Raw genomic sequence first — 27,209 nt, 5'->3', positions numbered from 1 at the left:
TGAGAATACATGCTTCTTGAGCTGCTTCTTTTGCACCGTGAATCAGGAAGTGAATCATGTTTTCGTTGTGGCATTTCATAGGACAGTACAGGCCAACTGTTTCCTGAGGATCCAAAATCATCAGTTGCCATTTCTTCAGCACTTTCATGTGTAGGCTGCTGGATGTCTGAAATTTAAATTAAAAAAAGCCCACCGACAAACAATTTTTCCACCCAGATAAAAATTTCAGACCAAAACCAAGAACACATGGCATTCTGAAGGGGTACGTAAGTCTTGTACTACACTTAGACAGGGCCAAGCGTTGAGAGCGCCCAGTGACTGTCATTGCTGGGCTTGCAGGGTTCTACAGCTGGAAACTGATTGTAGTCATTCACTTCAAGTGAGTTTGCTTTTCAACACGTCTAAATTCATTCCATGAGTTTTGAAGCAGACACCAAGAAAACTCCTAGAGCACTGGGGTTTTTTGGTTTTGTTTATCCTTTTAGAAGGATGGCATTGATAATATGATTTGCCACTGCACAGCTGGCAGGATGTCAATCTCCCTGCTGGGAGAGAGATGCTGAGGACAAGAAGGATGTTACACATGCACAGGGAGTGCTACTGCTACTGGTACGGTATCAGAAAGGTCAGGAGCTGCTGTGTGAAGGTTTATATTGTTGTGTTCTTAGGCAGTAGTACTTAAGTTCATCAGTCTTTAAGTGGCCCCGCTTGAGCAGGAGGGTTGGACAAGATGACATCTAGAGGTCCCCTCCAATCTCAGCCATTCTGTAGACCTGTGTTACTACTGACATGTTTAGATTACTGTTTCTTTATTCTAATGTGCAGTATTTCTTCTGAAACGTTTGTCCTTTGAGAGGTGTAGCAGGAATATAGAATCATAGAATGGTTTGGGTTGGAAGGGACCTTTAAAGGTCATCTAGTCCAACCCCCCCCGCCCTCCCCCCCCCCCCCCCCCCCAATGAGCAGGGACATTTTCAACTAGATGAAGTTGCTCAGAGAGCAATACAGAGAGGAAAATTTTGTTTGCTTTCAGTCTTTGACTAGTGTGAAGTCGGCCAGTAGTCTGGCAGGCCAGATCACTGATCTGCATCTGAATAGGGGGCTGCTTTTCCCCATAACCCAGTAGCCATCACACTGTGACACTTTCCTACCAGGTAATCTAAGGTACCAAAGATGCTGGGTATCAGCCATTGCTGTTACAGGGTAGCCCATGAGGAAAGGGTTTCTGTTTGAGACTGTAATGACACTTCCCGTACCTTGTGAGTTCCCTGGGAATATGGCCAAACAGTTGAGAAATGCTGCTTTGTATTATTACTTTTTATAGCTTAAATGATAGATTTTTGCTTTTCCGCATTTAGTTTGTATGACTGTTTTCTCATTTTGATAATGAAGGACATCAGTTCTCTATGTCAATGACCAACATGATCTGCATCACTTACTTACATTTCTTGTAGATTTTTTTGCTTTCTGTTTTTTTTTTCTGTGCTGTACCAAATGTGTTAATTTTAACAATGCTTCCCTGCCTTCCACTCTTCCACACCATGCCAGTCACTACTACATTTTTTGGTCAATCCACACTTTTCAGTGAGATAAAGGTTAGCTTTAAGTTCCTATAACAGCATCTCTTTGGTTCTTTGCACTGGGAAGGTAAGAGAATTGTGAAAACATTTAATAGAATCAAAGAATCTGATATTTTTCTAGTTAATGATTATAAGAAGGAAAAAGTGGTTGAAAAGTAATCTGATAGCAGAAAAGTTATTAGGGTGATGTGATAGCTAAAATCTAATACTACAACTAAATGTGATGTTTATTAGCACATATTGGGTGTATTATCAGTTGTTTCTCTTTGGATTTTTTAGTAATCATGACTGAAAGGAGCCTTTGTCATGCTTGGGATACTGTTCATCAGTATTCATGTGCTTACAGTAGGATTACTTAACATACAAAATTTTGCTTATAAATGTAAATATTAAATTAGTTAAAATTAAGTAAGATAAAATACTCATGCATTTAGTAGCAGAAAATCAATTTCAATCAATTAAATCAATACAATTTCTTTGTATAAATTGTAGAAGATTTTTTATCCCTTAGTGCTTAAGTTCTATGGTTATGTTACTGTTGAGAACAAAGTTACATTCCTTTAGTGAAATTAAGTAAATTGTATTGGCTTCATGTCAATTATCTCCTTTTTGTGAGTCATTTAGAGAGTATGTGCATTACTTAACACATTTTTTCTTGTTTTAAGAGTACTTTTTGTTTTGCTCTTTAAATGACTGCTGTAGATATAAAATGTTTTGGTGTGAAGTAGATGAACTTAGTTTCATGTATATACTAATTTATAAACTGAAATGTATATTTTGAAATTGTATTTCATTTAAATTACATTTAAATAAATTAAACATTTAAATAACCAAGGTACTTACCTGATTTCTTTTAAACTAAGACTAGAAATAATTTGGTCATCCACTTAAGTGGAAAATATCCCTGAAAAGGTCTCAGACTTTGTAATGTCTGCGTTGAAGTAGAATAAGAATAAAGAGGAGGGAATTGAAGCAGTTACACTCAATTTACTAGTATTCCATATGATATTGTTTTTTAGCTCATCATATGTGTAGAATAGAATGTTTCTGCTTTTGTTATTCTACCAGATAAAAGTCATGTTAAAATTCAGTGATTTTTGACAGTGCCTATCTATATTTTACAGCAAATTCTAAGGATGTTATAACTTATTCTAAACTCAGCATTATTATTCTAGGCTTAAAAATCTGGAAAAAAAATCGTAACACAAGAAGGAATATAAATGTATTAAGTACCTAAAAAGCTTTACATTTTGTCATTTGGTCACATAATTGGTACCAAAATATTTCATTCTGTGTGTTACCAAATTAAACTGATTTTTAACACCTTTATTGAACCTTGTTAGATTTTGCAGAAATGGATAGGATAGGTACTGCTGGTTACCTTAGGGATAAATACATGGCAGGTTCTGTATGATGCACTCCATTTTGTCTGTTAGTGTAAAATACTCATTTGTTCTGCTGTTGTTGGCAAATGGCTTTTTCTTGGAAGATGATAATTAAAAGTACATAAAATACGCATTGTTCTTTTTGTTTTTGTAAATGACAAGTAAAACCAAGTCATACACAAGGCAATTTTGTTAATGGGATTTCTGTCATAACTGTGTCTGACACGATCTAGAAAGAGAGCACTTAACTTTTGCACTGATTGTTTGTCTAGCAGTAAAAAGAACACCTACATTTTTGAAATCTCACCTGAAAAGCCCAATTGTTTCTTTAATTGTACTTTGGAGAAACTTCATATGGCTTTCCATGATAGTTTAGATCCAAAATTGAATTGTGAGAACGCACATTATTTTTTTTTTTTTTACGTTCATATCAGTGCACTACTTTCGTTAATGATTTCTGTAAATTTTATGAAAATGACAATGTACTTGATATTTCATGTATTTATTAATCTTGACAGAACTGTTCCTAACATAGCTCTTCCAGGACACTTTGTTCATGACAGCAAATCCTTGTTAAGACAGGAAAAGGGATGTTCTCTTGCAACACCACATTGGCTCTGCTTCTCTCTGAAGGTGCAAGTGCATTTGGGAGTTGGGCTGTAGTCATATTAAATGCAACTGCATTGAATTGTGGAAGATTACTTTCAAACACTGTGTGATTTTGTGCCAGGTGTCCGGAGTCCACACTCCCCAATGTGTCATCAAAAGTGACATACGTGTATACAAGGCGTTAAGTGATAAATCCTGTCAGTTTTGTCAATTGAGATACATGGAAGACTAATTATCATGGGGAATTTAAACAGGTTTGTGCATATAATAGTGAAATAGAAGAAAAGTAGCACTAAAGGGGTTTCTGTACTTGAAAGTGAATTGTTTTAACGTTGAGGAAATTGGGGTTATTTCTCTGTAGTGGGCTCAGTGGTACCAGAAGTTCCTGTTATTTATTCTTCAACTGAAAGATCACTATTGCCTTAACAGTAAGATAGCCCCGTGTCCTTCTCCCAGAATGATAAGCACCACGTGCTAAAGCAGGGAGAAGCATGTGTGTTCAGTTGTTGCTCAGAGCAGGAAAGTAGGTTCAGATTTGTGCTGGAACATGTGTTCTTTCTGTTAACTTTAAATCTTAGAGTGTCAGAGTGCAATACATTACAGAGACAGGTTGTGTTGCAGGATGACTGTAATTTTATGCTAACAAAGACTTTTGTCACTACATTTGTTCCTTCCTAGCCTAAGGAAAGATGTCTGTTGTCAGAGATGGTGATTATTTCAGCAGTTTGAGTTTTCATGTACGCTTGCCAGCTGATCTGCTACTTGGCTGTTACCACCTAATCTAGAATCTGAAATAGTGGATTTTTTGTCGGTAGAGCTCTGAATGTTTTAGACCATTATCCCCATTTTGTCTATACAGAGAGTGAGGCACCAGGATACACGGGAACATGGAAACCTACAGCAAAGGTCTGTGTGGAGCTCAGGGAGTTGTCTGCACTGTTCCTTGTGCCTCAAAGCAAGGTCAGCAGAATCCAACCTGTTCCTGAGAGATGTTTGTACTCCTTGTTCTTCAGATATGCTGGTGACATAGATTCCAGAACCTCTCTGAACGCTTTGCTCCAGGAATTAGTGATTCTTTTATGAAAAAAGCTTTTTGTGATGCCTCTGATTCTGTCTTGCATATTGGAAAACAGTAGTTATTATTTTTCAGTCAATTATTTTCTAGACTGAAGTCCAGTTTCTTTTGATAATTATTCCTGCTCTTTTCTAGAATCTCTCAAACTTTTCGGTGCTGGACTGAGCTGTTGTGCTCAAAAGCAGACACAATATGTCCCTCCAGTTGGAGTCTGAGCTACAGATAACTGTTCTGGCTGTGTATTTCCATATGAGTTGCACATCCAACTAAGAATAGTTTCATTTATTCCATGTTTATATGTCACTAAGAGAAACTTAGACTTCTGAATTCCATTAAGGGTTCCTTCCAGAAAGCTATTTGGTTTTACATGATTCCTTTATATTCTCTTTTCATTTATACTCAGATGGAGAAATATGATTTACCGATGTACATCTTATACCTTCCTGTGAAGCAATTGACTCAGGGTAATTAATGATAAATGATTTTACAGTCTCATCCAAGAAGTACCTTCCCCCTTTCTAAGCCCCTGCAAAGACTCGGAACTTGTTTCCTTACCACTGCAAGAACAAAAATTTTTGGAATGAAGACTCTTACCATGAAAAATTTATGAGGAAAAATAGTATTCCAGTTAAAACTCTCTGATGTAACCATGTTATAAGACTTTGAAAACACTTTGAGCTTTGTACGTTAGCATAGAATTGGAAGAGCGGCAATGTTTTACTTGCGAAGGGCTAAATGAAAGCAGCTGAAAGCAGGTCACATAGGAGTACCTCACTCTTCACCTTGGCCATGCTGCCTCCTTTACTGTGTTCTGGGCAACTCACTCCATTGTCTCTCAGGGTGAATAAACTGTGAAATAAGTTTCAGTGAGCTCAGTTTGTTTTTTTAACAATTTCCCTTTTTGAAATGTATAAAGATCTGCGTTTTTGTTCCCTTCTTCATAGAATTTAAGTTGTTTGGATTGGAAGGGACCTTAAAGATCATCTAGTTCCAACCCCCCTGCCATGGGCAGGGACACCTTCCACTAGGTCAGGTTTCTCAAAGCCCCGTCCAACCTGGCCTTGAACACTGCCAGGGAGGGGGCAGCCACAGCTGCTCTGGGCAACCTGTGCCAGGGCCTCACCACCCTCACAGGAAAGAATTACTTCCTTCTATCTACTTTAAGTCTATCATCTTTCAGTTAAAAAAACGTTATCTCTCATCCTATCATCCTACCACTACACTCCCTAATAAAGAGTCCCTCCCCATCTTTCCTGTAGGCCCCCTTTAAGTTGAAGGCCACTGTAAGGTCTTCCTGGATCCTTCTATTCTCCAGGCTAAACAACCCCAAATCTCTCAGCCTGTCTTCATAAGGGAGGTGCTCCAGCCCCTCTTCATCATCTTTGTGGCCCTTCTCTGGACTCGCTTGAGCAGGTGCATGTCTGTCTTTTGCTGGGGACCTCGGAGCTGTACACAGCACTTCAGGTGGGGTCTCATGAGAGCAGAATAGAGAGGGAGAATCACCTCCCTCAACCTGCTGGCCACACTTCTCTTGATGCAGCCCAGGATGTGTTTGGCTTTCCGGGCTGCAAGTACATGTTGCTGGCTCGTAGTCAGTTTTTCATCTACTAATACCCCCAAGTACTTCTCAGGGCTGCTCTCAATCTACGCATTGCCCAGCCTGTATTTGTGTTTGGGATTGCCCTGACCCATGTGCAGGACCTTGCACTTGGCTTTGTTGAACTTCATGAGGTTTGCACAGTCCCACCTCTCCAGCCTGTCCAGGTCCCTCTGGATGGCACATCCCTTCCCTCCAGTGTGTTGACTGTAGCATACAGCTCGATGTTGTTGGCAAACTTGCTGAGGGTGCATTCAGTCCCACTGTCCATGTCACTCACAAAGATGTTAAAACACACTGGTCCCAATACTGACCCCTGAGGAATGGCACTCTTTACTGGTCTCCACTTAGACATAGAGCCATTGACCGTAACTCTTTCAGTCCAACAATCCAGCCAATTCATCATCTACTGAGTGGTCCATTCGGCAAATCCAGGTCTCCAATTTAGAGGCAAGGATGTCATGTGGGACTGTGTCAAATGCTTTGCAGAAGTCCAGGTAGATGACATCAGTTGCTCTTCCCTTATCCACCAACACTGTAACCCCATCATAGAAGGCCACCAAATTTGTCAGTCACAGTTTGCCCTTACTGAAACCATGTTGGCTGTCACCAGTCACCTCCTTGTTTTCTATGTGCCTTAGCACCATTTCCAGGAGGATCCACTGCATGATCTTGTCAGACACAGAGGTGAGACTGACTGGCCTGTAGTTCCCCAGGTCTTCCTTTCTTACCTTTCTAAAAATAAAAAATTTACATTTCCTCATTTCCAGTCAGTGGTAACTTCACCAGACTACCATGACTTTTGATATATGATGGACAGTATCTTAGCTGTCAGTTCCCTCATGACCTGTGGATGCATTTCATTGGGTCCCATGGACTGTTGCACCTTCAGGTTCCTTAGATGGTCTCAAACCTGATTTTCTCCTACAGTGGGCAATTCTTCCTTCTCCCAGTCCCTGCCTTTGCCTTCTGTGACTTGGGTGGTGTGGCTGGAGCACTCTTTGGTGAAGACTGAGGCAGAAAAGTTGTTGAGTACCTCAGCCTTCTTCATGTCCCACGTAACCAAGTCTCCCATTTCCTTCAGGAGAGGGCCCACATTTTCCCTAGTCTTCCTTTTATCACCAGTGTACCTATATGAGCTTTTCCTGTTGCCCTTGACATCCCTGGCCAGATTTTATTCTATCAGGGCTTTGGCTTTCCTAACCTGGTCATTGGCTGTTTGGACAATTTCTCAGTATTTCTACCAGGCTAACTGTTCTTGCTTCCACCCTCTGTAGGCTTCCTTTCTGTGTTTGAGTTTGTCCAGGCACTTCTGTTCATCCACGCAGGCCTGTAATTTTTGCCTGACTTCCTCTTTGTTGGGATGCATCGCTCCTCAGCTTGGAGGAGATGATCTTTCTTCCTTAGCCATATTTTATGGCAGCTGTGCCCTGTGCTGTATGTACTGCAAACTGTCATGGAAAGCTGAAGGACCCCCTTGGTAACTGGATGAGAGGAAGGTCTTTTTCCCTTCATGAACTTTTGACTCCCCTGATAAAGAAAGCCATTCTCAATCTCTGAATGTGCACTGTAGCAAAGGTTCAGGGTATGCTGAAGTCTTCTTATTCTATTGAAAGTTATATATATTGATGTCTTCTAAAGGCCTGTTGGTTATTATGTGATGACCAAACTAGAGTCATACAGGGACATGAGCTCTAATGTATTTTGTACCACATCTGGAATAGATGTTCTTGGAAATCAGTTCATTTAACTGTCTGTCTCTGGGAAGAGGTAGGTGTCTCCTTCATTTGTGGGATTTCTTCTGTAGGTGGGACACAAGGACTTGCCAGCAGATGCTGTCTGCTATCTCCAGTGAATCTTACGGCTTCAGTGTGTGTAAAATGTGCCAAGAATTTAAGTATGAGTGAACTGGAAAATTTCTGAGGCTAGCATAGCCATTTTAGTCTTGGTTTTATCAAAAGCTGATTTGTGGATCAAACAGGAGCAGCTGCTTCATTTGCTTCAAAATCTATCTACAACATTTTCTTCTTTTCTTATTCGGGGATTTCTCCATTCAGCTTCAACTGCTCACTTTACAAAGTGTTTGAGCAGATTCTGCTAGGTGTTGTCCTACATATTACAAAGCAATAGAATGCAATTTCTTTCAACTGGCCATCCTAGATACACAGTAATAGCAAACTGTAGCACCGACTACTATCCTGCATGAGCCAGATGGTGTCTTTGAGAATACACTTTAGAAGCTTCCTACGCACCATCCTGCAGATTAAGAATGTAGGGCCAGCTACTCAACTACTGCAAATCAGCCGAGTGCCACTAAACAGATTGTGCAAGCCCAGTTTGCATGAGATGCTATCTGACTCATGGGATAATTAATAAAAATTGCTGTAATATACATGCTGATGCTTTTTTCAGCTAATTCGTCCTGTCTCCTAAATGTCATAGAAAATTATTATGAGATGCTTATAGTAAAGTTAATGTTCAGTTCTTTAAACAGAGAGGAATTTTTTCAAGTTATGTTAGAGAAAACGTAAAAGCTTTGCAATGCAGATACCACTGTACAAGTAGTCTAAATGCATAGAAATAATATACAAGATAGTGTGTATGTGCATCTGAAGTTGCTTTTGAAAAGCATACTCTCCTTTGCAAACAGTTCATATAGCACAGAGTGCACATACAAAGAAAATTTTATATTCTGATTTTTAGAAGGATATAACTGGGAAGCTGAAGTAGGCTTAATTTCTGGAGCAATGTACAGATATTACATGTTAGAATAGAAGGAACTGACAAGTGGAAGCTGCTGTCGTGACAGTTCACCTTAGGGTATATTTGCTTTGAATTGTCAGCATTATTTGTAACAGGCTTTGAGTGAGTTTGCAGATGGTCAGCATGCTGACTTTGTGATTGAAAACATGTATTATAATTGATCCAGCTGTAATCTATATGTGAGGAGAATGATATGAATGGTGAAGCAATGAAACAATTTTCTGGAAAATCTAGCGATAAGGAATTGTGTCTTTCATGTCCTTTTCTCAAAAAAAGCAAAGTTAGGAAATTATAGGAGACTTTTGAAGTTGCATTCTTCAAACTAAAATTTCAGAGTGAATTTAGATTGTTTAAACACAATTATGAGAATATAAGTGCCCTCAAATTCCTTAAAGTTTGCAGGGGGATCAGATTCCTAAAATTTTGGAGTTTTTTGAATGCTGTACACTCATGTTCTCTTTTACATGACAGTTTGTCTTGCAGATGTTGATGAACATTCTTAAATCCTGTTTCTATTTATAGTACTGCTTTAAAGTCCAACCCGAGTTTTTTCTTGAGACCATCCTAAAAATAGAAAAGATATCTACACATACTAATGTGAATTACACCAGAAGCATTTGTAGTCGTGACATGTCAAAGCTGATTTTGCCATGCTTCTAATGCATTACTTTTGACATGAAAGAATTCAGTGTTTCAGCAAGATTTCCAAGCTTATTTGTCCACATTAAGTAACTTTTTTTTGGAGAATATCTATTATAAAAATAAACTAGAGGCACTTTGACAACTTGATACAACAGGTAGAAGGATTAATGACTGTGCCTCTCAGTGATACCTGTCTTGCAATTCTAATAGTACCTTTAATATAATACTTCTTATTTGAGTGGTGCTTTTCAAATTACCATATCTGTCCAGTAGCCATTTGGACAGAGCAGTTCTTCTGGTGTGATGTATTACCATTTATTTCCCAAATAATATATGTAACAGGAACTTTCTTAATTTTCTTGAAAATCTCGTAGAAAGGAACATTATTATTTGTGAGGAATTTATTTTCCTTTAGCCTGTTGTGCAGGGTACGCGTGATGTGCATTGCTTTTTGGAAAACAGTATTGCAGCAAAGAAGAAGAAAATACTCTTACGTTCATATGATCATACCATACCGTAAACAAAAAACTAATCCTGGGCACATTAATGACAGTTCTTTAGAAAGCAAAACAAAAAAGCAAACCTGAAATGTTTATTTACAATTAATTTGATAATCCTAATCCGTAGATTGTTCACCTACATGTGTATGATATTCCTGTTCATATCGGTGGTAAGGACAGAGTAGATTTCTCTGGAAGTGGAAGATATCAAATGTTTTTCCTGAGTGCCAGACCAAAACATTCCGTTAAAATTTTTGATGAAGTTTTCCTTAGCCACCTTTATGCTTGAAAAATCTTCCTTATTTTTCATACAGTCAGTTAATGCTGTTTCTGTGATCTTACAAAATTTGATTTTAATTCTGTTATACAAAGATTCAACACTGAACTGAAACCCCTCAGAGTTGAGGAGCACTGTTGCTTGCTGTCCTTAACTCTGCCCTGCACATACTGTCTCCCCTGTCTCAGGAAAGCTGATGTAGAACTAAGGCTTGTTTTTTAAAATGTTGGCTTCCAGTAATCGCACTGTAAAAAGGTAAATAACCAAGTATTAATTTGGAGATTTCAACGCCTCTTGCTCCTTTCTTACTGCACTTCAGCATCCCAGACACCACCCTTGAGGCTCCAGCTTCAAACCCCATCATCGGTCTTGTGAGATTGTTCTGAAAGCAACCATATACATACATGCATACATAAATCTCCCTCCTGGCTTGCTTGTGTTCTTCTCCTCCTGCACTAGTGCTTTTTCCTTATGTCTGAGAAAGAGGCAGGCTTCACTACAGGGGGTATGTGAAGGACTATTCTGGGGATAGATTGATGTACTGCAGCAAGAACGGTGCCCCTCCTTCAGTGTGTGCTTTCTGGATGATGCTTTCCAGTGCTGCCAACATTTGCATATGTGTGGTAAAGGTTTTAGTTTAATTACAGTCAGGTTATTGCTTTTTAAAATAGTAAAGGTATAGTATTCTTAATAGAAATAAGTGGATCTGCTTTGAGGGTTTTTTTAATTATGATTTTGGAAGCTACGTGCTGTTGATGTAGTGATATTGCAAGGTTTGTATTTCTTTGGTAATTTAATTCTGTGTTTTATTGTGTCAAAATGTAAAAAGGAGTGCAGTTGTCTTTCAAGAAAATAACAAATTAAATATGTCCCTGAACATTAATCTTAGTCTGATGTAAGCACAGTATTCTATTTTTTTTTAAAATTCATGATTCACAGAAGGATTGGGTTTATAAGCTGGATAAATCTTTTACAAATTATTAATAACATGTCTATATTATGCTAACTGATGCTGAGAAGTCCACTCAACATTGGGTAATAAAAACCAGCCTTTGTGTTGATCAGTTTAATGTGAAATGAGAATCAACATTTTTTTTCTGGTGTTTGTTGAGGTGGTTTCTTAAGGATGAAGTTGGGCAGAGAAAAAGGCAATGGGTAAGATAGGTATATAAACTTATATGTAAATTAAGTAGTCTAATATAAATTGTGTGTAAAATTCCCTGGTTTTCAGCTCTTGAGCTTTAGGGCAGCACATTTTTGTGCCTTTGGTTTATTTTCGGAGGTAAGAACAAAGAAATGTGTGAATGGCCAGGTATCTTAATACTCTTCAAAATTAAATAATGTGTTCATATCTTTGTGTTTCAAAGTGACAGATTCTTTGGCCCAGTCTGTAGTCCACCATTTAAGATGGATAATGCAGAAAGATCTTCTTGGCCAAGATGTCTTTCTTATTGGTCCTCCTGGGCCTCTCCGGCGATCTATTGCCATGCAATATCTGGTAAGTATGTTGGTTTAAATACTTGGAGGCATGGTCATTAATGTCAGTCAGTCATTCATCTACTATCCAAATGGTAAAAGGTAGTCCTAGAAAATCTTACAGCAAGCTACTTAGGAGGTAAGTAAGTTTTTTCATATATGTGCTTTCCAAAGTTCAGTTTTTGTTATAGACGAATAGAAAGTACAGACATTTTAATACATGGGTTTTTGCTTAAACTCCAGGGGGGGAAAAAAAGAGTTGGAAAACTGTGTTACCATATGCTATCACAAATGGAGAAACAGTTTGTTCTAGGCATTATGTATGTTAGAAGATTAAGATATCTGCCTACTGTTACAGACAACAAATCGTTTTTTGCTTCGTTATATAAAAAAAGAAATGAAGAAAGGATTTGAGAGAGGAGTGTTCTGAGTAACATTTGGGAACAGTTATCGTCAGTGATTAGAAAGAGTAGATGTGTGTATGATCCTCTCTTGGAATGTGGGAAGGACTTGCCTACGTCCATCTGCGTGAACCATGGCAGCACCATGTGCAGAATTTCATGTTTAAATTGTTGCTGCCCTTAAATGATCAGGAAGAGGGGGTTGTCTGCCCCAAAAGGTGATGTGGGTTGGATTTTGTCTGCCATGAGTTCTATCTAGGATCTGGTTTTAACAATTGTCATAAAGATCAGCCATTCCTTTAAAAGTCAAAAGATATTATTTGAAGACTAGCTCTCAGAAGCAAAGCATACAGGAGAAAGCTGCAAGAGTTTGAACTCTGGAAAGGAAAGCAAAGATTTCTTAATTCAACGAACTTGATAGCTCAGTGTGTTCCTTAAAATAAATGAGAAGACTTTGGTATAACCTAAAAAGAGGATTTAGGAAACAGCCGATATCTAAGCATGGGGCTTAGAATGTGTCTTGTTATTTATACCCCTGTTTGTATGCACCTGAGCTATATTAGAAAGGCTCCAGCTTACTGGTTCAATGCCATGCCAAACAATTAAGTGAAGACTGGTCTTCACATGTGAGCTGATAGATGCTGTGGTCCCTTTAGTGAAGCCTGGAAAACTTTCACCTGCTGTTGCTCAAAGCTACTACTGTGTGTTCACACACAGGGCTGACTGTTGAAGAAAAATCTCTACTTCACCTTTTGGTTTTTTTCCTTTAATTGTAAGAAAATACAATTGTATCTACCTGCAGCATAAAGGAATTAGTGGCTTTGTAATTCCACCAACCCACTGAAAAAGTGGAAAGGAAATAATTTTCATGGGGTTTTTTTATATCTACTTGACTTTTTCATACAACTACAGTTAAAAGCAGCCTCTTAAGAGAGATCTGTTATGTCTTACCTTTATTGAGGGGTAAGGGCTAAGAGCATTTCAGCATGAATCTGTTTGCTAGCAGAACACATGATAACCCAGATATGGAAGTGGCAGGAACACCAGGTATAAAGACATGGTTTGGGTTTTTTTTTCCTTTAAGGTAGAAAATTCTAAGTATATCTCATATTGAATCAAAGAAAACAGTAACCCAAGGGTTCTCATTCTTTAAGTAGTCTAGAATTTTAAAGATGCAGAATGCATCTCATAACATTAAAGGGAGAGAGGATAAGAACAATTAGTTCATCAGTGCACTGGCAAAGCCTGAACAGGTAATAATCACAACAGCATCACCATGTGATGTTACTGAACAGTGAGAGTTGTAACTTTTCAAACTTCTATGGAAAACTTCTGATTTTTATTCATGATTTTCAGATGCTGATTCTTTTTCAGAATCCAGAATCAGAAGATTAACTTACAGGGTGTTACAGATGTTCAAGGGAAAGAATATATAGCTCGTTATTATGTTTTTAGAACAGGTTTGGGAAAAATAAAAGTTTATTGAGCAGAAATTTAAACCATTTTGTTTGAGGCAGAACACACTGTAAACATTTTAAAAATAAGAGCTATTAGATTTTGTTCAGTTATTTCAGATCACTATGGTGCTGCCTAGAGTTCTTTTGTACAATTATGTGACTAGACCTATTGTTAAAGTTCACTTACTGGGTTTATAGTCTTATTTTTGTAGTAACTTCAGACTATTGTCCACAGGAGCTAACAAAGCGGGAGGTTGAATATATTGCACTATCAAGGGACACCACAGAAACTGACCTCAAACAGCGACGAGAGATCCGAGATGGTAGTGCTTTTTATCTTGATCAGGCAAGTTGCACTTAACACACCACCTAATTATTGTTTACAAATAGTTTGAAAGGAAGTTGTGATTTATATGATGAAAAAATATGTGAATTACAGACTGACTGACATGTTTCTGATGTAGTTAGAAAGTCTCATGTAACACTCTTGATCTTGTTATTATCAAGAATGTAATCTTAACCCAAATCCAAGATTACTGTGTCTCTTAAGAGTACTACAGGCTTGATTTAGGTAGACTATTTTTTATATGCTTCTGTAACAACGAGTGAGATCTATTCTGTGCAAGTTAGACAAGCACTTCTCTTGGACTGTCTCTTCCCTAACACTTATATCACATTAGATGTATTCCTGAAATGAATTTTTTGATCTAGTTCATTGAAGAAGAGTCTAGTTCATGTATTTTAAGACTGCTCTGTGCTGTGAAACCCTAGCATAGTAAATGGAGACAATTGTGAGATTTTATTTGAAAGCTCACTGCTGATCTGGACTAAAATAATGATTTAAACACTTCTGCCATCAGTATTGCCCCATTCCATTAGCTGATTTAGTACAATCATAGAGTGACTTAGGTTAGGTAAGATTTCTCTTTTAAGTTACAAATAGCATGTCTCCCTTTTGATTATGCAGGTGCAATATAAACTTCATTGAGAATGTGTCTTTTCCTAGATAGATAAAATTTGTATACAAGTTAGGTTTCTAATTAAATTAGAAGTAAGTTCCACTGATGAGTATGAGTTTAAATGTGTTATCTAAACCAGCTTTCAGTTGGTGATGCTATAGAGGTTAATGATATCACCATCATATGAGTGATTTGTGGGTGGAAAGGGAACATGAGAGGAAAGAGAATCTGAAAGCTTTGATCTCTGTTTTAAAGAAACTTTTTTTTTTTTTTTTTTTTTTAAATTCCCAGTGATCTCTTTTTCAGCCTTCAAACTTTAGAGAAACTTTTAGAAAGATTTTCTTGAAAATGACTGAGCAATGGAAGATCCTCAGAAAGGATAGCAACTAACTAAACAGGATTTTTTAGCTACTTCTTTGACTTCAAATTATCTCATGCTTTTTTGGAAATATGGGGGTTGCACAATATGAGATAACTTAAAGTACTGTACTGTTGATTAGGGCTGTACATGGCTTCTCATTTACCAGAGGATAAGATCATTTATGTAGGTTGTGGGATTAACTCATTAACTCATGTTAGCTCCATGCCTAACTGTTGTTGTGAACAGCATTATCCTCATGCTTGTCACAGGAAGTCAAGGTAATTTACCCCTGGTGTAAAAGCGTTAGTTAACTAACATTTGTAAAAGACACTGTATTAGGGACTGTAAGAAGCTTACAAAGTTGCAAGATAGTCTGTTAACTCTGTATTTGTTGGAAGACTTTGATCCCAATCTAAGTATGAGGCAGCTTGCTTCACTTTATACGAGCTATTTTGAGTGATCCCACTCCAATAAGAACACTCTAAGATTAGTGTTGCAAGGTAAAGGTCTACGATTACCTTTCTTCCTCAATTTGTTGGAAGTTTTTCGTTATAAGGTTTTTACCAGAATCCAGCACAGCAGTACCTCAGACCAAGACTTTCCTTTAGCAAGATACCAAAGTACTAAAATCAGCTGGACTCATGATGTCTTCTCTCAACTCGTGTGTTACTCATCATATGATGAGTATCATATATGTTTAAGCTCTGAAGGGAAAATCAGAAAATTAATCATTGATATTTAGATGAGCACTTCTAAAATATTGGAAACATGAAAGATGAATCTCATATTTCAGCTGAAGTTTTCTAATCCTACAATGTAGTTAAAACACATAAAATATCATACATAGTTATGTTTAGAACCATCACAGATCTAATTATAGTTCAATAATAAAAGGGAATAGTTTTACAGGTTACTCTGGAGTTGGAATTTTAATTAGTTCATTTAATGAATTTGAGGTTTGCAGATGGCTATACTGATTCAGAACATTAGAGATGCCAGAAACTACTCCTTAAACACCAGACCATGAACTTTCAAGACAAAGAAGGCTATCAGTAGGTAGTTTTAACAAGTTATTTCCAAAAGAACTTGGACTGCTCTCATTGCCATAGGTGAACTAAAGAGCAAGTGAACTCATATGAGGGACTGAAGATACAGGCTATGCTTTTCAGGTTTACATACCATTTCCCTTCCTGTGGAATCTCATGCTTGCTCTTTATGATCCAGGAGAAGACAGCCAAGCTTGAAAGTCTGGTTTCCAGAAGGTCCACTGTATGAATCCTGTGGGTCAAATAAAACTTAGCTGTTGTTTAAGATGTCTGAGTCTTTGCACACAAATCATAATATAGTAATGTAGTTATCTTACACTTTGAGTAATAATATATTATAATGAAAGCTGGCATCTTGTTACCAAAAATAACTTTAATATAGTGAACCATCAGGTTTGTAGACCCACAAAGGTTTGCAAAGTTGTCTGTGAGTAATTAAGATATTACAGTTGTTTATAGCTCTGCATTTAATACTGACAGATTAAATACTGTAAATTGATACCTCAGAAGTTTCAAAACATCTGATGTATTTTAACATGAAATTACTGAATGTGATTGCAATTAGTTCTTTAAGACAGATTTGGAAGATGGTGGTTTGGAAGCAGTACTTAAAATTCCATATTGAAATGTATATTGAAGGGCCAGTGTATCCAATATCCTTGCATATTAGCATTTCTTAGTACTTGATTGAAGCAAATGGGAGATTTGGAGTTAGGAAGTTAGAAGAGGTATCTGATGAGGGGGAAAAAAAACAGGTTTTCATTTACTGCAGAAGTAGGGGGCCATTAAAATAAAGGTAGACATTGAATTCATTCCCTATTAAAATCATGTGAAATAAAGGACTTATAATGGGGTAATGCTGAATTATTTGTTTTCATTGAAGTACTGACAGCAGAAAATTCTGTTTATTTGTCTTTACCTTGTGCCATCAATTTTGGTTTGCAGCTGTTAATTCACTGTTAAAAGCCTCAGAAATGTAATTATTGATGTTATTGAGACAAGTAACTTTTTTGTTTTATTCTGTAATTTATTGTATGGTTAATTATGTTATATATCAAATAATTATTTAGAATTACTTGATATTACTTAAATATTTAAAAGTCAGCTTCAAATTTTGCTTTTAGTGATAGAAGAGCTTGTCTTGCAGAGTGTTTTTCTGTTTCTTTTTTTTTTCTGATGCATTTTTTATTGTATCTGTACAGCTATAAAAGGCACACCTCTGGTTTACACTTTTATTACTACAGCCTCCTACATTATTAATTATTGCATCTAAGAAAATCCTACATTATTTTAACATAGTGGATGCAATTGGGAGAGCAGCTAAGCCATTTTGTTAGTGCTTGAGAGGGGTATCACTCCAGGATTGTGTCACAAACCATGTTGCCTGGAATGCTGGGTTTTGTTTACCCTGATTCTTCCACCTTTTACATTAAATGAAACAAGCTTCCTAAACACAGATCACTTTATTAAGTATACAGTCTTTTCTGTTCAGGGCAATCAAACTAACTGAGGTTGGAATAAGTACATAAATATTGTGTGTTTATCTGCTGAAAAATTACAAATACAGCGTTATGTTTTTGAAGACTTGCTGATTAAGCTTTATCCACTGAGAGGATAAGTATGTATATCACTGTCATTTCTGTATATACAGAATTAGACTCAGTTTTGGTGTATCTTTGAACTGTGTGAACATACTCATTTTAATAGAATACTTTTGCATCCCTAACTGCACCGTCATAAGTTATACAGTGATAAAATGTAAAATTGATTGTCAAGATACCAGAAAAATGGTCTTTTACTGTGGCTTGAGAGTCTTCATGTAGTAATCAACTAAACACCCAGAATGACAGAAATGACAGCTTAAACTATCTTATATGTAAAATGGACATGACATGAAATCCCCTGGAGTAATACTACACAGACATGAGTTTGGGTTTTTTTAATCAAAAAAGATTAGAAAGAGAATTATAAAATAAGAAGTGAGATTAATTTAATGAAATTAGAATAATATTTGAGGGTATACAGATGTATGTAAGTCTGTGTACACATATCAAAAATCTTTCTGTACCCTAGCAAAGAGATGGGTAAAAGTAATTCAGCTTAAAAAAAATTAACCAATGAGTTCAATTGTGTAATTCTGTGACTTTTTAACTTACTGCCTTGGAGGTGACAGTGGATTTTTGATGAGCTGGTAAGTTAGCCACAGCAAAGGCATTGTCAGAAAGTATAGTTTAGTTGACTAACTGTTACTGCAGTATATGTCTGTCTAGTACAGGGAGCTGGATAGCAAAGTCTGTAGAAAGAAGAGACAAGCAATGCAATGCTCCAGCAGTATGAATGTTAACTATTAATTTTCTTGTTGTATCCAACATTGCACAGAAGGAAATATTAGCCAGAAACCAACAGTATTTGGATGAAGGTAATCTCTATTAATGTTGACATAGTATATCTTGTATCTAAAAAGAAAATGCATTATAAGGACCCCTCTATAGTAGCCTCTTAACTTGTAGAAGGAATATAGGGTCTGGGTATTTATAATTCCTTATAGATTAAAATCAAAGGTGTGGGGCTCTTTTTTCTTATGTTTGTGTCGTTACATATATATTGCACTTTTCAGCTATTATTTCCTACAGTGCAGGAAGGGGCAATACTTTGTAATATGTGGGATCATAACATTCATAGGCGATATGAACTTGATGTATGGTGCTCTCAGTCAAAGTGATTTACAAGTGATAAGTAACTTCATCATTTTTAGATATCTATCAAGTACTTAATTTTCTTTTTATTCTGATACTTATCAGGAAGAAAAATTTAAATAACCCATCTCCTTTATTCTTGTCCGGAAGACAAGAATGAAGATAAAACCCCCGAGGTTTCTTTGTGGATACTTGCACTGGTAAATCTGTTCAGAAACTCAGATTGCTTGTTCCTGGGCCTGCTCTCTGCCCAAGATGTAAAATGTTTTACATCCCTGACATAAATATACTGTTGTATTAATTACCTGGTGAAAAGTGGCTAAAATGGCTGGACCCTGCCTAGGTGGGGACATAATCTCTTGTAAATACAGTTTGCAGGCACTGCTGAAAAAAACACCTGACTGTTATGTTAGTGGAAGGGATGATGGAAATAAAACAGATCATTTGACGTGTGGTAGTTCAAATAAAGAAAAAGAAGTTCTGTGGAGGAAGCTGAAATCAGTGACTGGGGAAGCTAAAATCAATGACTATAAAATCAAAGTCTATTCCATTTCTTGTCACATTAACATTTATGATCTTATCATATGTCGATTCACTTCCTAGTGCAAACTTTTCTAGCCTAGTTTTCTGATTCGAATCTCCAATAAATTCAGGTGGTTTCTTTTCATTCTGTGCCATAGTGTTGCATCATGAATTAGGTGCTTACTAGTTCAGGCCATACTTCCTCACTGAAGCATTAACTGCGGACAGCTGGAGTCCCTCTTTGGATACTGCCTAACCTGGCTGACAGTGTTCTGGTATATGTCAGTTTCTCTGTCATCTTTTTTTTTTTTTTTAATAAAAAAGGAGTGACTAACAATGTAAATGAACCTGTCCTGTAATTTTGCTAACAACATGGGGAAAAATTTGCTATAAAACCCACCCATAAAACATTTCATTAACTCAATGGGAGGCAGGCTGAATAGTGAAGATGTAGCCCCCTGTCCCCCTCTGTTACAGAGGAAGAAAAAGGTTACATTATTTAGTTCTTAAATTACTTTTTAAATCTGACTAACTCCATTAGCTGTTATTATATTGATTTTAATAAAACCTGAACGTCGCATTTGGAATATATGTCACTCAGTATATTTGTGACCTAAATTGTAAAATGCAAAACTATAGTTTGTCATCATCTATGAAGTGAAAATTTTTGTGACAAAAACCATAATACACATTTTCGATGAATAGTAGGTCTGTTTGTAATCCTATCTTTGTATGGTGTTATACATACAGAAGTTTTTTATTGAATACATGTTATTTTAAACACCTAACAAGATTTTATGAATATTTAAGGAAAAAGGTAACAGTGAGTTTTTATAAAAAGTTGACATTTTTGCTTTGAAAATGGTTGAACACAGCTTTTAATAGCCCTTGATCTTAGTACTGAATTTTTGATACTACTTTTCTTTTGGAGGAAGTATGTTACCACTTCAGTCTATTAAATATTCACCCATTTCAGCGTTGCTCAACAGCTTTCCCGTTTGCTCAACTCATGACGGAAAACAATAACTAAGGAATTAAAAGGCCTTAAAACTGAAGAAAAATCTTGAAAGATAATCTTTGGTAGAGGCATACCATTAGATGTGCTGTTTATTCTGCAAATATTTTAAAAATCTAGCAAAGTAGATTTCCTAATAGAAGCCTTATATACCACACTGTCCTCAGCATCTGTCTTTAGACTGTCTTTAAATTTCTAGATAATTTGCTATTTTCATATAAGTATTATAAAAAAATTTATGATCTTATTAGTTCTGTTTCATCTTCTTAAAAGAATAACCTGAGGCACTTACAGTAAATTACAAGTCTTGGTCAATGTTCTCTTTTTTCCCTGGTAAAATGAGGAGTAAAAGCTTGTAACATATTGCATTGTGCATGTCTGTCATTTCTTTTCCTGGTATCTTTAATTGTTAATTTTGATGATTTAAATTTGAAAAATTTAATTGTATTTGACCCATGGAAAGAAATTTAGAAGATATCGATTTCCTCTGAGTTTTGTGATATTTGGTAGCTTGGTAAGTTACAGGGACTCAAATTAATGTTCACCTCCCATCCCTGGAAGACAGACTGCACTATGGATTTAATAGTTCAAGTTCTGTTAACTTGCTGCAGCCAATCAGCATCGTGTTAACTCAAAACTAACCAAACTTTTGTGTTGTTTTTACCAGATGGTTGTTAAGGATCTCTTTTCACCATAAGAGACATCTGGACATTACATTTTTGGGATGTTTTGGGAAATACAGGAGTGAATGGAAAGACTTGGGTGGATGAGTCTGTGTGGGATATTGTGTGGGTGGTGGGAACAAGATATTGCATTGGAAGGGACATCTGAAATGTAGGCTGCAGATGTGGGGAAACCTTACCTCACTAGTTCTCATGTTCACTGAGCTACTTGTACTGTTGTTTTTCCACGTTGTAGTTGCGGTTGCTGTGCTTGAGATGTCATTACAAGGATCCAATTTTCAGAGCAGGGGCGAGTCATCATCTAAAAAAAAAAACCCCAAGCTTAACTCGAGGTAGCTCCTGAAAGAGAGACAATTACTGATTAGTGTTGAGCAATTTCTAGCAGATTTTTTTTTTAATACAGTTCTGAAACGTAGCCTGTACATCATATGCAGATTGATGCCTGGGTTTGAAAAATTAAAGCCCTTTAGAGTTCCCTGAGAACCTTCCTTATGGTTTTCAGGATGACCAGAGTTTTCTGGTTTACAATAAGCATTTTCTTGAGAGAAGAAAACTACCATTTCAGTTCTGGTATTTTAAACTATACTGTTAAAATTTCTTGTGCCTTTGTGAACTATTTTGGTTAGTTTTGTTAAAATGTCCTTCTTTGGTGTTTGTGCATTTCAGTACATACATTGTGGTGGGCTTTTTTCTTTCCGTCTTCCTTTTTTGACACTGTAGAACTTCATATGTTTATACACTCTGATTTGTGTCAAAATTGGGGTTGCATGTTTTGCACTGCTCAAGTGGAGGAGCTCACCATGGTTCAGCTACAAGAAAGACAATGAAGGTCCGCTTAGGGTTGTCTTGTTCCTTAGATAGTTTTGCCTTTAAAGTTAAAAATATGGTTTTGTAGGTGCAGTGTGAAATCGAGATAAGCATTCTGCATCACGTATGTGTTGCATAAAGCCATTGCTAGGAGAGCAGCACTGTGTGAAGGGTTTCTACTCCCAGCCTGTGGTAGCTGTAGGTATTCCCTGGAGCAGATATCCAGGTTACTGTGCTCCCAGAGCCCTAGGAGCAGGGTGGAAGGCAGTAGTGTCTGTCCTCCTCTGATGAACAAAATAGTCCCTCTCTCCAGTTACAGAAAATCTGAAAGTAAGCATTTAACAAATCCCTCTCAGACTTTTAACAAGAATTAATACTTTTAATCTCAGGTTTGTCATCAAGATTGCACAATGTAAGCCCCCCTGTCAAATTGTGGTTTATGTTAAATATTTAGAACAAGGCTAGTGAGAGAGGAAGGCAGCACAGCTATTTCTGGGTTTTCATTATAGAATTATGAAGATTTGTTTCTTGGAAGCATTTTTAAAAAATGATTTTCAGTGACAGATTGCGAACTTACTTTCCTTCCTCTGATTTTTTTATGCACTTTAGTTGCCATACCAATCCATCAATACACAGATAAAACTGAAATAATGATTCAGAGGATGCCTTGTAGTATGCCTAGCTTATTGCAAAAACTTATTACTCATTACCAACCAGAATGCAGAAATATCATAGTTCAGCCAGAGATAGGTAGCTGGTTTGGTTTTAAGAGCAGACTTTATGCTATTTAACACAAGAACTTCAGAGGTAGATAATTGTGCCTTTATTTCATTGTATTTTGGAGAACAATTACCAATATGTCAGGTATGCTTTGAAGATATATGAGGAACACAATTTGGAAGAAAGCTGAACAGAGTAAATTAGCACCCAGGTGTTGGTGGTATTATCATTGTTATGGGGTGTCTTTGATTAAGAAGTGAACAACCATGGTTATTCATTCAGCTACCCCTGAAGCTGATTATAAAAGGTACATATAGGTAGGCAAAGAACATCTGTAGCATGTCTTTTGAAATATTATTGTAGTAAGCAATAGAATTTTGAATAAAATCTTCAAATAGTTTCCAAGCTCCAGAAGCTCTGTACCTCTTAAATTTTGAATCCTGTAAGCTGATGATCAGCAGGCAACATAGTGTACTAGGCTGCTTCTCAAGATTGCACTGTTAATGGAGAGCATCTTCTTTCTTGAAGTTAATGATTGTTATATACTTTCTGATAGGCGCTGTCTACCCCTACAGCAGATCATATTCATATACAAGTTCAGGAGAGATATTTGTGTTGATACTGGAAGCGTGTTGTTTCAGCAAGCCTTCTTCCGTAGTGTGTGTGTCTCAACATGAGTCAACAAGAGTCTATGGATACTCAAAATATTTTGAAACCATATGAACATAATGTGTATTTTCCTCTGGCTAGTAAAACTCAGTCATAAAGTTTTCGTAGACTTATAATATGCAGAATCCAACCAACTTGGCAAATAATTTGTTTGTTAAAGCGTATTCTTCAAACTGCGTTTAGACAAAATAGCATTTTGTTCATGCCAGGTATTGAACTGACTGCTGAAGACTCGGGTTTTCTATTCAAGAAAGTTGGAGCAGATTTTTGACTTGATCAGTGACCTTCCCAGAGAAGAATGTTAGTACAAAATTTGTCCTTTGTACAAATTTTATGGGATGAGGAGAGAGGACTTTTATATTGCTTGTTAGTAGATTATGATGTCCCGAATTAACAAAAAAAAAAAAAAAAAAAAAGAGTTCACATACTGATTGCTTTTTGAAAGAATTGGTGATTCAGTGGAAGAGAAATAATCTGCGACTATTACTTGTGTAATGGGATTATTCCAGGTTCCTCAGATAGTGATTATGAGGCTGGATATTAAAATGTTATACAGAATGTCTTTCAGAGAGGGAACTTGTTATGGAGGTGTGTACCAGGATTTGTGAGTGCCTTTTTTCAGTCATGTTTGCTTGAATCCAGATTAGAGCCAGGAATTATTTCCATTTTAATAATTATATGAAAAACTTACATTATGGCTAATTTGCCAGTAGTTATTTATGCTTCAATTGTATGTAAGAAGCATCTAAATTAGTCTTATCATTTTGTGTCTTTATCTTCTCAGATGGATCTCTGATTCTGTTTTATGCTTTGTACCATGTAGTAATACATTTGTTGTGCTGAACTGTTCTTTCTAGTTTATGCTTATGCTTTTGTCTTTTATACATCTGCTTTCATATGTAATTCTTTATTTTCCTTGTTATTTTTCTATTCTGGTACTTCTTCATTATTCTTTCTTGTATCTTGCTTCTTTCTCTCTGTCCTAATTTTTGGCATCTATTGTATTCATCAGAAATTTCCATCTGGCTTTATATGACAGGTTCCTCCGTAGTAGTTTATAGGAGACATGCAGAGAAGAGATTTCATTTGTTCTCCCTTTGCAACTGTGCTTGTCTCTAAATTGTTTTGAAATGTAATAGGAATGCAAAAGAAGACTCTTTGGTGCCTCTAAATGTTGCCTGTGCCTAAACGTGCCCCATCATTATCCAGTTAAACTTCTGCAAATTGGAAGTAGACAAGTATGCATTGAATTTTAGAGTCTTTTACTGGACAGTAATTGTGAATATTTGATATGAAGTGTAGTTAATTTACCTGAGTGAATGCCATTGACTGCAAGAAAGTTGCACAAAATTACCAGCACCAGAGTTTAGTTTTACATTTGGCTCTACATTATGCTCTTAAATAAACAGCTACATATAAACAACTAATAAAATGAAATACAGAAAAGAAGTAACTTTCTATCCCAAGGCATCCAAAGAATTATCAAATTAATGTCTACATTTTTATTCTGATTTTCATAGAATCATTCAGGTTGGAAAAGACCCTTGGGATCATCGAGTCCAACCATCAGCCCTACTCTAGAAAGTTCTCCCAGTTTTGTAGAAGACTATTTTCAGTGAGGGAATGTAATTCTAAATATTTTTAATTTTATCACATTTTTTAATGTCTGATTATTTATAGCACTAGGATTTTTTTTGTCATCCATGTTTGTTTTCAGTAGATTTATGTTCTAATCAGACTAAAGCAATGTACTGAGGGTGAGTTACACTGGTGCATAACCAGGCCAATCCGAAGGAATACCAGACCTTTTTCTGAATACAACTGTAAACACCTTGATTTTTATATTTTCTGTATAAATAGCTATCCCAGAATTGTTAGATGGTGTTAAAATACCAGAAAATACAATATATTTTGCAACATCAAAAAGAAAGGGTGCCACATTAATATATACTGAGTATACACTAAATTGTCTTCAAGGTTTTACATTTTATTCTGTTGGTACAAAATACATACTTCTGTTAGGAGAAAAAGTCCAGCTCACAAATGTGTAGCACTGTTAAGGCAGTCAGCTGTCACTCTTCCTCATCACTACTGATGTGAATCTTACTGATTCTTACAGAAATAAATACTGGTTTGGGAAGCATCTGAAGGTTTTCTTTTACAGCAGGATTTAATGACATGTGTAATGTCTATTTCTATTGTAATATTGGGGTCGTTTTGTTTTTGTTTTGTTTTAAAGTGTGCAGTTCGTGCAGCTACTGAAGGTAGAATCCTTGTGCTGGAAGGTTTAGAGAAGGCTGAGCGGAACGTCCTGCCAGTGTTAAACAATTTGCTGGAGAATAGGGAAATGCAGCTTGAAGATGGTCGTTTTCTCATGTCTGCAGAGCGTTATGACAAACTTCTGCAGGTATGGAAATGCTGTTTGGATTTTCCTTTTTTTTTTTTCCTGTTGTTGGTAGTGCTGGAATACCATTATGAAGGGGAGAGTACTTACAAGTCAAATGGGGGAAATCTCACCAAGATTTCTGTGGGGTTTTTTATGGGTTATTACATAGGATAAAATAGGCAGGGTGAAGTTATGCAAGAAGTCAAACTACTGCTGGCAACGACAACAAAAAGTTTTCATCTGTATCTTGTCTGTCCACATGAAAAAGAGTAGTCCATGTTAATCTTTTATGAAACCTGTATGTTTCTAAAATGTGAAAGCCACAATGTGAGAGTAACTAAAATATACTTGTGAAAAGATATTTAAGTTGCAATTGTTCCTGTGAAGTTCAGATAATGCTTCAACATTGCAATAGTCTTGTTGCTAAGCTTTTAAAATGTTAGGATACCAAAAAAATGAGGTCAAGATGAATGTCACTATGTTCATTAGTGCTGTCTTGCTTTTAATTTACAGAAGTGTATGTAAGCAGTCAATCTAAGATATAGGAAATAGAGAATTTTCTTTTGATAGGAAATGGGATTTTAGTGTCTGCTGCTATTTCTACTTTAGCCATTTGCCTTTTTTTTTGGCTTTGAGTCCTACTGCTTAAATATGAGTGGATACTTTTTAGGCTTTTGGGGACCTCAGAAAATATTGTCAGTTTCCAGCAGTACTCTGCATCTTTCATGTACTGTAGTTTCTGATCACATACCTTTCAGTCTTTCAGTCTGACACCTGCTTGCTCATGTTTCTGTCTGTCATACCTAACTGTGGTTAGGTATATAATTCAGGCCCATGTGGAACAGGAGGGAAATCTGCAATAAACCTTCTGTCATTGATCCCAATTGTACGAAGTTGCCAACTATGGTGAAGTACTGTCGTGGATTTCTATATATCATTATTTCTTATGCCTCTCATCAGTGGTTAAAATTCTTCTGATCCATGCCTTTGCATTTTAATGATATTTATTTAGTAGATGCAGTTGTTGAAAGCATTATTATTATATTTTAAAAGTAAGCTTTAAAAATGTAATTGTATTTAAAGACTGAAAATGAAAATTCAAACTTAGACATTAAGTTTGCAATCATGCAAAGCATCTTCCTCTTTCCTTTTTTTTCCTTTTTAACACTTTTCTAATGATAAAATGTTTCAAAATGAGTGCCTCAGGCATGCTGCTAATAGAATATGAATTAAATAAATCTCTTGCTACAATACTAAATCTAATACTGTAGTTTTGTTTTTTGGGGAATATTGTGTTATATAAGTTAATGTTCATTTTCTTTTCTCCTGTGTGAATAATTGCTGTACATCTAGGTCTGCAGGAAATGCACTCATATGTGATTTCAAGGAAGAATTAACTGTGATGTGGGAAAACTAAAGACAGCATTTTTTTGTATGCAGTGAATCTTTTGCATGACTATAAGTGAAATACAGCATTTAATGTCCTCATGAAGGAGTCTACTTTTGTGTTACTGCTTATGATAATTTGTAAATGAAACTTCTTAAATGCAGATTTTAGTCCCCTTTAAAGTTATAAGAGGGGA

General features: G+C 36.4%; 1 protein-coding gene across 1 annotated transcript in view; it reads left to right on the top strand.

Annotated features, from left to right (window-relative positions):
- VWA8 (von Willebrand factor A domain containing 8) overlaps window positions 1-27,209 on the top strand; it is a 194,469-nt gene that overhangs the window by 13,548 nt on the left and 153,712 nt on the right. The window contains exons 3-5 of the mRNA XM_074912506.1: window positions 11,796-11,926; window positions 13,998-14,108; window positions 25,480-25,647. Coding sequence (XP_074768607.1) covers window positions 11,796-11,926; window positions 13,998-14,108; window positions 25,480-25,647 — 410 coding nt within the window. The remainder of the gene's footprint in view (window positions 1-11,795; window positions 11,927-13,997; window positions 14,109-25,479; window positions 25,648-27,209) is intronic.

This window comes from Athene noctua, chromosome 1, assembly GCF_965140245.1.
Source record: "Athene noctua chromosome 1, bAthNoc1.hap1.1, whole genome shotgun sequence".
NCBI lineage: Eukaryota > Metazoa > Chordata > Aves > Strigiformes > Strigidae > Athene > Athene noctua.
This window is presented reverse-complemented; position numbering and strand designations above follow the sequence as displayed.